Source organism: Ictidomys tridecemlineatus, chromosome 13 (genome assembly GCF_052094955.1).
Source record: "Ictidomys tridecemlineatus isolate mIctTri1 chromosome 13, mIctTri1.hap1, whole genome shotgun sequence".
Taxonomy (NCBI): domain Eukaryota; kingdom Metazoa; phylum Chordata; class Mammalia; order Rodentia; family Sciuridae; genus Ictidomys; species Ictidomys tridecemlineatus.
Window position 1 is genome coordinate 99696747 of NC_135489.1, and position 13075 is coordinate 99709821.

The 13075-nt window shown below is 36.5% G+C and overlaps 1 protein-coding gene across 5 annotated transcripts in view; it reads left to right on the forward strand.

Annotated features, from left to right (window-relative positions):
- Nucleotides 1-13075, forward strand: part of Sptlc1 (serine palmitoyltransferase long chain base subunit 1) — a 61369-nt gene that overhangs the window by 10967 nt on the left and 37327 nt on the right. For all 5 annotated transcript variants that reach the window (XR_013430011.1, XM_005340425.5, XM_078030677.1 and 2 more), the window contains 2 exons: nucleotides 7358-7451; nucleotides 8415-8487. Coding sequence is in view for 4 of the 5 variants with exons in the window: in XM_005340425.5 (XP_005340482.1) it covers nucleotides 7358-7451; nucleotides 8415-8487 (167 nt within the window). In the remaining variant the exon portion in view is untranslated. The remainder of the gene's footprint in view (nucleotides 1-7357; nucleotides 7452-8414; nucleotides 8488-13075) is intronic.

Sequence of the window (13075 nt, forward strand, 5' to 3'; positions counted from 1 at the left end):
AGGCGAGCGCGCTATCGCTTGAGCCACGTCCCCAGCCCTCATCATATCTTTTACCTATTTTTTTCTGCTGGATTCCCAGTCTTCTTTTAGGTAGCAGAAGTTATACATGCATTTTAGATTTTAATCATTAGTTTTTGATGTAGTACTCTATTGCATTGATTCTAAGACATTTTGGGTTTTTTCCCCTACTTTGAGATCTCTGAAGTAGGAATGAATTATCAGTTGCTGAGAGTCATTGATGAGTCATTGTTGGCTAGAGACATTGTGGTTGTCATTGCCTATGTACTGATGAACTTGGTCTTGGCTCTCCCTACTGTCAGTGCTACTATAAAGTCACATGCACTGCTGGTCAGTAAGGCAACGGATGGCTGGAGAAATAGCCTGACCACACTGAGCAGATGAAGAGAGGATGCTGTGACTAAAACATGGCTTGAATATCAGTTTGTCAGACTACCTGTTGCCTTTGGATAGTGACAACTTACTTTATAGAAACATCTGATTTGATTGGGGGAAAGATGAAACTGTGAGATTGTTCCAGAAGGAAATTTTTAGCATCAAAACTTGAGAATGAAAGACAATAACAATAATAGGTAGTCTAGGGGTGCTTTAAAAATGCTAAAATACACCTGACAGCACAAGGAGGATATTGCGTGAATACCCAGCATACTGATGATTCCGCAGAAGAGAAAGACAACTGGATAAAGAGGTTTAGGTATATTTTGATGTATCTATTATATTTTCCTTTCCATAAGTATAAAAGCAGTATGACAAAGATCTGTGTCTAAGAATGACTAATAAACCTTTTTGTTAAATATAAACTAAATAGGTCTACATGACAAAAATACATTCTTTCATTTTAATCGACATTGTTTTCTTCCATAGTGATAGATAAAATATAATTGATGACCTCTTAGATTCAGTGTAATATAATAAATCTCTGTCACCTGTTACTTTGGTATCACGAAAACAAATTCCTTAATTTTGACTTGGTCAAATGCATCCAGTGTGGCATTGTTTTGTTGTTTGGAGGCTTTTATGTACTTAAAGAAGTCAATTCCAAAGTCACAAGGTATTTTTAAAAAGCTAACAGGATCTTTTTAAAAATATTTTTCACGTTCTTGTACTGGTAGTTTAACTTTGCCCACATAGAGAAATTTATGTGTAACCTAGTAATTTGTGGGGCACCTGCTCTCATTTTCAGGTATTTTTATGTATACAATTTCCTGCATTCCATGTTCTTACCTCTCTTTGCCTATCTGCACCAGTGCCAAATCTAGCACTACCAGGGTCTGAAATATTTACTGCTTCTTTGTGTAAAGTACTTTCTTCCCCTTTTCTTTTTGGGCATTACTGGGTATTCTACCCAGGGCATTGTACATGCTAGATAAGTACTCTACCACTGAGCTACACTCTCGGCTGTTTTTAAATTTTATTTTGAGACAGAATTTCAGTAAGGATCTTATGTTTTATTATAAGACAGCATCCTTCCTGGCCTCAAACTTGAAATCCTCCTGCCTCTAGTGGGATTACTGATATGTGCCACCTTCTTCCTTCTGAGTTTAGTTTACTTATCTTATCCTTCCATGTAATTTTGAAGTTTGTAGAGATAATAGTTTTTGCCTCATAATACAGTGTGGCCTTTATTAATATGATGAGCAATTAAAAAAATCAAGCATTCTTGTTTTGTTCCTGTTGTTGCAGAATATTTCTCCATTAATTTCCACTTAATATTTATAGATTTGGGGTATATATTATCTTCTCAGTTTGAGAACATACTTTTCTGATCTTAGTTTTCTAAGAATTTTAATTTTTAAATAAATATTGGATTTTATCAAATATCATTTCTGTCTCTATTAAGAGCATTCATAATTTTCTTTATTTCATTATATATCATGTATTTTTTTCAAATTGAATGATGCTTCCTGATATTTAACTTTCTTCTACATCTTTTAGATTCATACTGTTCTTTTTCTGATGCAGTTGAACTCACAAAATACACATTTTTAACGTTTTCTAGTACTAATTCACAGTCAGTTTTCCAAAACCTTTAGAGTGGAGAATTCAGAATTATTTAGGTTTTGAAATATAATGAAGTACTTTTTCCTTATTAGAGAACCACTTTTTCATGAAGCCTGGGGCAGCATCCCATGTGAATATTTGCACTCAGTGGAATAAGTAAAAGCAATAAATAGTTCATCATCAGTTTAGGGCAGGTATTAGTGCCAAATGAATTTGTGGCAAACTTTAAAAACTCCTGTATCTGTGTTGAGGGCTGTAAATTCCCTTACAAATACTATTAACCTATACTTTTAAAATATGTGTTATTCAAATCTAAGTATTTTCTAATTTTCATTCTGATATTTTCCTTTAACCAAAGCATAAGTGTTTTCCCTGAACTTTGTTCTTCTCAATGATTTATAATTTATTGACTATGATCATAACATGTTGTGGATGATATCCTTTCTGAATGAGACTAGTGCTCTTGTTGAGATTCACTTTTGTCTTTATTGAGAGTTTGTGCAAATGTTAAAGTTATATTGTGTGTTACATATGTAGATCTTTATCTTGTGGGTTTGAAAGTATGTTGCTAGGTGTCTTAGGGCTCCGTATTTTTTAGTGGTTTTGAATGTTCCTTTTGTCATCTTGTAGCAGCTTTCCTCATTTTTCTAATAATACTTTTTATCTTAAAGTCTATCTGATAGCACTGTAGCTATACCAGCTTAGTTTTAACAAGTAATTAATAATTTAGTTAAGTAATTAATAATTATCATTCTCTCTTCTGTTTTCAACTTTACCCTTGTTTATTTTGTACATAATTGGGTTTTAAAAGCCCAATCAGTATCTTCGTCTTTTTTTCAACAATTTAGTTATAGATGGACACAATAACTTTATTTTGTTAATTTTTATGTGGTGCCAAGAATCAAACCCACTGCCTTACTTGTGCTAGGCAAGTGCTCTACCACTGAGATACAACCCCAGTCCAGTATCTTCATCTGAGGGGTTTGAGTACATTTATTGTGACTACTAAGTTATTTGTATAATAAATACTAATACTGCTGAAAGATGAGATAATTCATAATTTTTCTAGTAAAATTTAAGGTATTTTGGCCACTTTGATATGTAAAATTAAATGGATATATAAGAAATAGCCAAAAATAATCTATCTAATTTAATCATACATATATTAAATCTCTTCGTACAAATAGTATTATTTGAAAATATTGCAGTTCCCCTTACTTCATGCAGTAATCTTATTCTGATTCTTTACAGACACCTTGGATACCATATTTATCATTTTAATCACTTCAAAAATTAATTTTCAAGATGTCATTTTCACATCTTCATTAATACTTGAGATCCATAATTTCTTAAATCTGTGTATTTTGCAGTATTTTACCCAAGTCTCAAATATTTATTCACTGTCACTCCTATACTTGACCCCTGTGGTAAAGTTTTTTGTTGTCTTTTTGTTTTAAAGGTTTATTTACTTGGTTGTGTAATACTTTCATTATGAAGTCTTATTCCAAGGAATATATAATTTGGGTGGGAATTTATGCTATATTTATGTCAAATTATTTTACCTCTATCTAAGAGAGAGGCAGAGAGAAGGAAAGAGGGAGGTAGAAAGAAGAAATTTGTTTCTTTTGACTACCTAAAAGTAGAATTGATAGAGATCATTTCTGGCAGTAGTTAGAATTCAGTTCTGCTCCTTATAATAGGAAATACAAACTTTCCTGGTTTGAATAAAATAGTTGTTAATTTCCCTTTGCCTACAGATGAAGGGAGGGGACAGCTGCACAAATGTTCAGGGACCCAGGTTCCCATTCTGCTATTGTATTCTTGAGGTGTTGTGTGACTTCTATTGATAAGTCACCTAAGACAGAATGGTAAGCAGATCAAATTAGGTTATGTACATGTGCAAATACAATGCATTGACTCCCTCTGGCATATACAATTATAAGTCACCAATGAAATTTTTAAAAAATAAAAGTAGTTTTGGACTAGAAACAAGTTAGAGAACAGCCAATCTTGTTATTCTGGTTTAATTTAAAATCCTAAAAAAAAAAAAAAAAAACAGAAAAGAAAAGAGGTCCTTTCTGCTTTGTCAGGTTGGTTAAAGCAGCACTGGCCACACCTAGTTGCGGGAACAACTGGAAAATGCCTCTGCTGTTCCAGGTGGCAGGGTAGAAATAAGAGAATACATGTTAGATTGGCAGCTCTTGATCTCTGCTGCTCGTGTTGCCCAAATAGCTGATGTAATTGCAGGAGTGCTGGGTAATGTGAGAGACTGAGGGCTCACCTATGTGGCTCTCTGTTACTGCCAGGATAAAAATTGGAGCAGATGACTTGTAGATTCTACTTTGAGCATCATCTTTCTTAAATACCATGCTTTTACTGGTTTCATTTCTTTTTCCCCCTTGCATTCTGTTTTCCTGATCTCATTTTCTCAACTCACTTTTCTTCATTTCTTTCTTAACCCTCATATTTAACATAAGCATTTTCTGTCTAACTTTTAATCAGAATTTCTCATCTTACTGAACAGGACTGGGACTTTCTCCACTCTCTACCTCCGTTATTCCCAATTCTCACCCACTTCAGTTCCCCTAGTTTACACCCTCCTGGATTATTATTTTTGTGAAATACCACTTCTTACCTTTACCTGTTACCAGTTTCTTTGCTACTCTGTGAGTATTTATTGCTTTATCTATCCAACTTCTTTGGACTTAAAATGTTTTTTTCCTAAAATATATTCTCTGTGAGATCCTTCAGTAGGGGTTTGTAGAAGATAATCTCATCTCTTACTGAAAAATGTTTTCATTTTACCTTTTTGAGTAACAGAGAAATAAGTTCTAGATGGGTATTTTCCCTACAGCCCTTGGAAAATTTCACCATCACGTTCTTGTCACTATTTTGGTGAGGCTAATGTCAGTCTAATTGGTGCCCATCTTTTGTTTTTCCTAGTGGCTTTTACAATTGTTCTCTTTATTGGTAGAATTCTGCTGTTTGACTACATGTGTCTTTCTATAATTTATTCTTACCCTGTTAAGGTTTTTCCTTTTCAGTCTGATTCCAGTCCTAAATGAATTCTGAGAACTTTTTAGCTGTTATCTATTTGAAATGTTATCTCTTCCCTTTTTCTTTTCTTCTCCATTGTTTTATTTGGAACATCTGCCTAATGTTCTTTTTTTTTTTTTTTTAGTTGCCAGTGGACTTTATTGATTTATTTATATGAAAAACAAACCCAGTTCCTCTCGCATGTGAGGCAAGCGCTGTACCACTGAGCCACAACCCAGCCTTGTTTCTAATGTTCTTTTAATCTTTTCTTGGTATCCTTCATGTCCAGTATGTGCAGATTCCTATTTTTTCATTTCTTTATATTTCTCAGCTCTTTCATTTTCCATAGTGTCTGGGTATTTAATCTGTTTCTTAGATTTCTAATTTTATTGACACTTAATTTTTATTTCTGGAAGTTACATATGGTTATTTTACACATCTATCTGCCTGTCCTTTTGTTCACAGTGCCTCAATCTTTCCTTGTGTTTATGCTTTTGATCCTTAACGCCTTCTTGTTCTGACACTTCAAGTTCTCAGGTGCTCGCTCTCTGTACTCTTTTGTCTGCTGACTCTTGCTCATGGGAGGGTTGTGATTGTGATTGGGAAATGTTTTCTCTTCCTTCCTTTTAAGTCCTCTGAAACCTTGACTGTGAAGGTATCTTTGGTCTGACTTGCTTCTGCAAGGTACCGTGTAGGGTTTTAGCTCCAAGATTCCTGTATCTAGTACCTTGTTTGACTTATTCCAGCCAGCCTGCATGGAGGACAGGTAGGAGACTTTAGTTTGCACTGGATGCTGATTTCCTTTCCTTTCGTTCTCTAAGCGCTAGACCAGAATACCAGCCCTACATCATGTCATGCTGCCCCCTGGCAGCTTAGGGCTATATAGTCTGGAGCTGTGGATGTACTTACTCTTGATATTTTATATTCTTTTTGTGTTACAGTGTTTATGGAATGGCTTAAATTCTCAGAGCCAACAACCTCTAGTAAAGGTTTGTCTACTCAGGTGTTTTTGTTTGTCTCTTTGTGATGGCCAGCACCCCCACAATCAGGGAAGAGTTGGAGACACTCAGAGAAGGCCCTGATAAGTAGGAAAGTAAATAACACTGGATTTGAAAGAAGCCCTCAAAGGCCATGGAACAATGGAGATGTTTAAGAGTATCTTTTATGGAGCATGCACTTCTGTAATCACAGTTACCCTAAGAGAGAGATTCTCCCCCTAATTTAAAGGTGATGACCCTGATCATAGAGTCCAGGTGACATCCTAAGCATCCAGTGCTGTCAGCAGTCATAATGCAGATGGTGTCTGTCTACAGTCCATTTTATTTTCACTGAGTCTTCTTGCCTTTGTATGGGTCAGTTTGCTTTTGTGAATTTACTTCAGACTGACTTTTCCTTCTCTGGTTTTCCAGTATTTTGTGTTATTTTTCTCATGAAATTACCAATTCTATTTGAGACTATCCACAAGAGCCACATTTCTCAGTCTTTTCTAGCTTCAGTGCATTTTATAGAGTGACCCAGTTCACAGGCTAATACAGAAACAAAACTGAAATCAGAGTTTGCTGGCATGCACGGTCCTTTCCCTCACCCTGTGCAATGGCTGTGTCTCCTTTGTTCCATTATATTCTTGTTGTTCCCTTTAGTCAAAATAGGCTGGTTGTAATGAACATGGTCTCACAGTCCTTGAATAAATGGTTCATGACCTGTAGTTTGACCCCATATTTTTTGAAGCAAGGCTTATACTTCAGTGTATTCAGGAGAGGGCTTACCAGGGGGTCCTCAAGTACCCATTCTCCCATCTTAGCCATGCTCGGATCAGTTTCCTAATTTGGGGGGAGATGGTAGGATAAGGATGGGGAATCCCTATTATTTTTTTCAGGACTTCTTATAGATAATGTTTATTTTTAAACATTAATCATAGCTTACTTTGCCTATTCTTGCTTTTGATCTTGATCATTTTATGTTTCCTGCCTATCTGTATAATTCCAGAAATTTCTGAGATAGTGTATTTAGCTACTTCTTTCTTAAGCAAAGTTTAAAACAAAGCAAAGATTTGCCATTTGTCCATCTCAGAATTCTAGCTCATTTTGTTTTTTTTATTTAAGTAGTACATGGTAAGTTACTCAGAATAGAATTTATGGAAAGGTGTCTAGTTTTTACTTTCCTTTTACTCCTTAAAAATAAAAGAGAAGATTGGTATGCAAGTAGGGCAGAATGGCTACGCTACTCTGTTGTGCCTACCACTAGGGTAATATGTGACATGAATGTGTATTGAAGCATATCACTTTTTGTCTCTTTTTCCTAGCCCTCCAAGCCACAACATTGTGGTGAATGGGAAAGAATGTGTGAACTTTGCGTCCTTTAATTTTCTTGGATTGCTGGATAATCCTAGGGTTAAGGTGAGTAGCACATAATGCTGAAGTGTGCAGAGCTGTGGGTGCCTTAGAACATGCCATATCAGGCTCCTGTTCCCAAATGCCCCAAGACACATATAACATTACTGACTTAAGAAACAGAACGTAAAATAAAAGGTAAGTGTGGACTATCAGAAGGGATGTGTAAGCATTTTCCATTACGCTTTGCCTGACAGACCCATAACCTGGACTTAGACAAAGGGAAGCAAGAATGTCTAATAGTGCCAGGTGCACGGCACATGTCTGTAATCACAGCGGCTTGGAGGCTGAGGCAGGAGGATCACAAGTTCAAAGTCAGCCTCAACAGTAGTGAGGCTCTGAGCAACTCAAGTGAGACCCTGTCTCTAAATAAAATATAAAATAAGGTTGGGTATGTGCCTCGGTGGTTGAGTGCCCCTTTGTTCAATCAGCAGTACCAAAAAAAAAAAAAGAATGTCTCATAGAGCTTAGTGTGGGTGACAGAGAAGTACCAAGTAAACCAGACTTGAATTAGTCAGAAAGGTGCTAGGGATTTATTCCCAATATTAGGATTGTGAAGTAGCAAACATTTTTCAGGAAAGATTTAGATCCACAATGTAAAAAATATAAAGGCATTTGGTTAACCAGGTTTTGAGAGTCAAGCTAATATAACTGTTCCATGTTTTAAGTCATACACCTGAGTCTTCACACCTGTAGTTTTCTTACATCCTATTAGAGTTGTCTTAGTCCTGGGCTGGGGTTGTGGCTAGTGGTAGAGCACTTGCCTAGCATGTATGAGGCACTGGTTTCAATTCTCAACGTCGCATATAAATAAAAAAAAAAATAAAAAGAATTATCTTAGTTCTAAGAAAGGAAGAGAAGTAGAGGAAGGATAAGGAACTGTGTGGGTTAAAGAATAAAAAGCATGAAAATGTTGATTTTTATACTTTTAGATAAATTATTAAAATATAAATTTTTTCTAAAATATAGGCAGCAGCTTTAGCATCTCTTAAGAAGTATGGAGTGGGAACCTGTGGCCCCAGAGGATTTTATGGCACTTTTGGTAAGTTGTTGTGGTACTCTTGCTTTTAACACTTCTACTTTTAAGATTGATTTCAGAGCTCATTGGAATATATGATCAGTTTGGGTGTTAAGCTGACATGCGCAATATCTTACCTAACTTTCATTTTGTGGTTTGGAAGCATTGTTGGGAAGTGCACTGATCTGGAATTGAAAGTAACCTGTGGAAAAGAGCTGTGGGTGCCTTAGAACAGGCCATATCGGGTTCCTGTTCCCAAATGCCCCAAGACACAGCAATGTGGAGAATACTGTTTGCATTGTGCGTGCCAGCTGTTAGGAGAAGACCCATTTGCAGGTGGTGCTGTTCTCATAGTTGTCCAAGAACCCAGGTCTTCCCCATCTCTTTGCTCTAGTGTCTGAGGATATTGGCCTGGACTTTGTGGTGGACACAAGTCACAGAATGGGGGAATAGAAGTGCAGGGTAGCTCTGAAGGAGAGATGGCCTTGCACATCATTTCTACCCACTGTCCTCTGGTGACCACTAACTCCAGGCCATACCTAGCCACAAAGGGGGCTGGGAAAGAGCCCGAACTGGAAAAGAGCCCTAGCTGGGCACCATGTTCCAGGAAGAAAGGCAACAACAGATTTGCTGGTGGAGTTACAAGTTTTTTTCTTTCTGGAATGAAAGTTCTTTGACTTCTTTGTGTGATTATGACCCAAGGCAGGCTAACTAAATATTTGGATAAGTGTATAACAAATGTCATGAGCTCCCTAACTCAGTCTTTAAGAAAGATCTTGGCATTTTATGGCTGTTTTTATTAAGTGTATGTTGGTCTTCTGAAAATGTCGTTAAATAACTGTTCAAATGACTGTATTGCTGAAAATAGCATTCTGGCTTACCCAGTATCCAAGTATGGGGTAAGTAGATCAAGGGAGACATCGTCTGTCTCCTACTCTTATTTGCATTTCTGGATCTTTCTGTTTATTTTTAGTTTTAACAGTTAACTTGATTTTATGTAAGGGAACATCTTTCTTTATTCTTTGTTTGGTGGTTACATTATTTATTTCGGAAACAGAGTAATGTCCAAGAATCCTGCATCTTAATGGATCTTGAAAATCTTGCTTTTATCATCCCTCCCAACTACTCAGAAGAAGAGAAATCCCAGAGAAGTTAAGCATCTTCCTCTCAGTCACACAGCTCATTAATTCAATCCTAAAATTAGACCCAGTGTCCTGACTCCCAGTCTTAATGGCAACATCAAAGGACTGAGTTTAGATCAGAGCCTCCCACTTTCTTCTAGACTTAAGACAAACACGTGTTGTTTGCTTGGTTTTTATTGGTAGGGAATTATTTCCTTAACAAAGTACTAGAAAACTAGAAAAGGCAATTTTTTATGAGGTTGTTGGTTGTCATCTGATTAATGAGGCTTTCTTTCTCTGACTATTTGCTGGGATAAAGAAATTGCTTTCTTAAAAGCCTCTCTTTATAGTGGATTTTATTTGCATGTGTAGCCTTGACCTCTTCTTAGAAGATAATCTGGGAAGACAAATTTATTGCCAAATCAAATTGTGAAGGGAAAAAAAGTTTAAAATCTTCAAAACCAGTTTCCCAAAGCTATCAAATAAATTGTTAAAATAGCCTAGTTAACTTTCCATTTGGATCACTTGCGTAAGAGTATGCTGGGGGCTTTTAAACATCAAGTCCTTAGATTAATAGCTGTTAAATTAATTTTCTTGACCGAGTAATTCAGTACAGGATGTAAACATCAAAACAGAAGACAGAAATAGACAAGAGAAGCCTTTTAACCTCTGCCCTGTGCTCCCTATCACCATTCCATCCCTTCGAAAAAACAAGCTTTCATTACTAGTTTTTTAATTTTGCCAAATTTTGTTTTTCAGAATATGTTTTGCAGAATATGAAAAAGTCTTTTATACATATGTGTTTCCCCCATTTTTGGAAAATTTGTTGTACACAGTATTTATTGTTCTCTTCCTTGATATTGAGATTAATATATTTTTGCTTGTTTTGTTTTTTTGTGGTGCTAGAAATGGAACTAAGGACCTTGCACAGGCTATACAAACACTCTACCACTGGAATCCAGTCCCCAAATTAATGGGTTTTAAATTTAAATTGGATTTGATCTTTCAGGTATCTGAATGAGCCACCCCAGGCAACTGTGAATACAGTTGCTTATTGAGTCCTCTGTAAGCTATTTGATTGGTCACTGATTCATCCTAATTCTAAAATTATAGTTGAAGGTTCGAACAGACTTTGGGATCTGGACCAAAGTTGCAAGTTAATTTGCAGTGGGACAGTTTATAATGAGACAGGTGGAAGTAATCTATCGTGTTTTCTGAGTGTGTTGTCCTTCAGACAACTTATTTCTTTTCTTCTTAATAGTTGCACAGTTCTCTTGTTATCTTTTTTTCCTTTCTATATATAAAATGCCCATATTTGTACTTTTTTGTTTCCAGCATGACTTTTTCTGTTTTTCCTTATTCTGGAAGTAATCATTTAAATATTTCTAGTTTTATTAATGCACCTTAAATTTTTAACATTTAGCAATATCACAAACTATTTCTGGTCATCTCAGTCTAAATTTTAAATCTCTGAAATGCACTGTATAGTTTAATTTTTCTAAATATTTAGGGCACATTTGCTCTTTGCACTGAGCACAGAAGCAGTTATGAGGACCCCTTTCCCTCTTGTAGTCTTATGTGTATCCCTAAAGAGTTAAGTTCAAGGCTTAGGAACTCTTTTTCCCAGGGCCCCCAAAAGATAGCTTTTAACTGTCTTCTTTATGTTCTTCTCTAGAGTTATCATATTCAGGCATCTGTTTTTCAAATCCATTCCTTCTTTTAGTTCTCTCTCTCTCTCTCTCTCTCTCTCTCTCTCTCTCTCTCTTCCAATTTTTCAGATCGTGAACACAAATCATTTGTGGTACAAGTAAATTTCCTTAATATTCCCTTTTTACTATTTTTAGAGTAGCATATAAGCCAGATGGTTAATACAAAAAAAAAGGAAATATAGCAATGATTGAGTTAAAAATTTATGTCATTTTTTAGGTTAAATCTTCTCCTGCCTCCCAGGTGCATGGCAGGTAGAGCTAAACAAGTTCTCACAGTGGTGACCAGAATGTCTCCTCACCGACTTCTGAGGAAGTTAGGGAGCCTTCTCTTCCTCCAGGGCTATCTGATCTCTGTGCACCCACGAGGGTGTCTTCTGAAGAACACTTTTTTTCTTTGTTTTGCTTTTAATATACTTAAACCTGTGATTTTACCTGTGATTTTTCTCCCTGGTACCCTGGGATCTGTTTTACATATGTAATTCCTGCATGGCTCTTTGGCTTCACCAAATGGAAAGACAGTTGTGTGGTAAGGGTTTCTTGGTGAGAGATGATGGCATTTAATTCTGTTTGGAGCCATTAGTAAACAGTTGTTCATTTGGGTGTTTTTTGAAAACGTCTTCTTTCTTTGTGTTAGTCTACGGAACTTTCATTTCATATTTTAGTGGGAAGAACATTAGACATAAAATTCCTAGGTGTGCCACTTTTCTCCTGCCAGTCCTAGGGTGTGGTTGGCTCAGGTGGGAATATCTCTTCTTGCATAGCTTTTAAAAGTTTGGTAGGATTCTCATGTGAAAACATTTTGAAAAACATCCTGCACTAGAGTTATGTTCTAATGAATACATAAGTCTTATTATTTTTACTTTTAGAAAAACTTGTGTATCTAGGACTTTTTCAAAAGAGTAGTATAAATGCAAAAATATGAAGCTCTTAGAGAAAAACATAGTAGGTGAAATGTTTCTAAAATGTGACAAAGTTTACTATTTTTTGGTCTTTTCTCAAGAAAACAGTGCAGAAGGCTATCACATGATTTCATTTTAAGTAAGAAGCTAAACAAGTAGTTCTTAGAAGAAGAGACTGTAATTATTAGAAATTCAGATAATTAAGATAGCAAACTGTAACTGGGTTTTCCCTTTTAAAAGAAAACCTTTTCTTCTCCAGGTACCGGTTTAATTGAGCAAAGTCTTACATAGCATCCTGCTTGTTCCATTCCAGGCACTGTTCTTTATTGGCATTAACCCATGTGAATCTAACATCCCCTTTGAGGAAAGGCTAGCTATTCTCCCATATGGCTGAGGCACTGAGAGGCACAGCGCAGTTTTAGGTTTTCCCAGATGCATACCAGGTGACAGGGACCCCAAGGCCTGTCTGTAATCTGAACTTCATGGTGGCCTTGGCTGCCAGAGCCTCTGATCTGGGAGCTAGACATGAAGATAAGCAAGTGTGAGAAAATGGGCCCAGTGCTCTGAGTCTTGTAGAGACTCTCTGGAGCACCTTCTGCAGTGGTGTCCGCTGCTGTGACTTTGAGAATGCAGTGCTTGAGTTTTGTTCCATCCAGAGCTGCAGTATCAATTGCTGAAATGCATTTGTTCACAGAAGACATGAACATCAGAAGTCAAAGAACAGCTCCCTGACGGTTCTCCTCCTTGCTGTCTCCCCTCCCTTGGGTTGAGAGTTCCTTCATTGCACAAAGTAGCATCAAGAGAAACTAGTTCTGCAGTCACCCTGTCACAGAACCTGCTCTGCAAGGCCAGTATCTGCCAAACCCAGGATCTTTAGATAAAA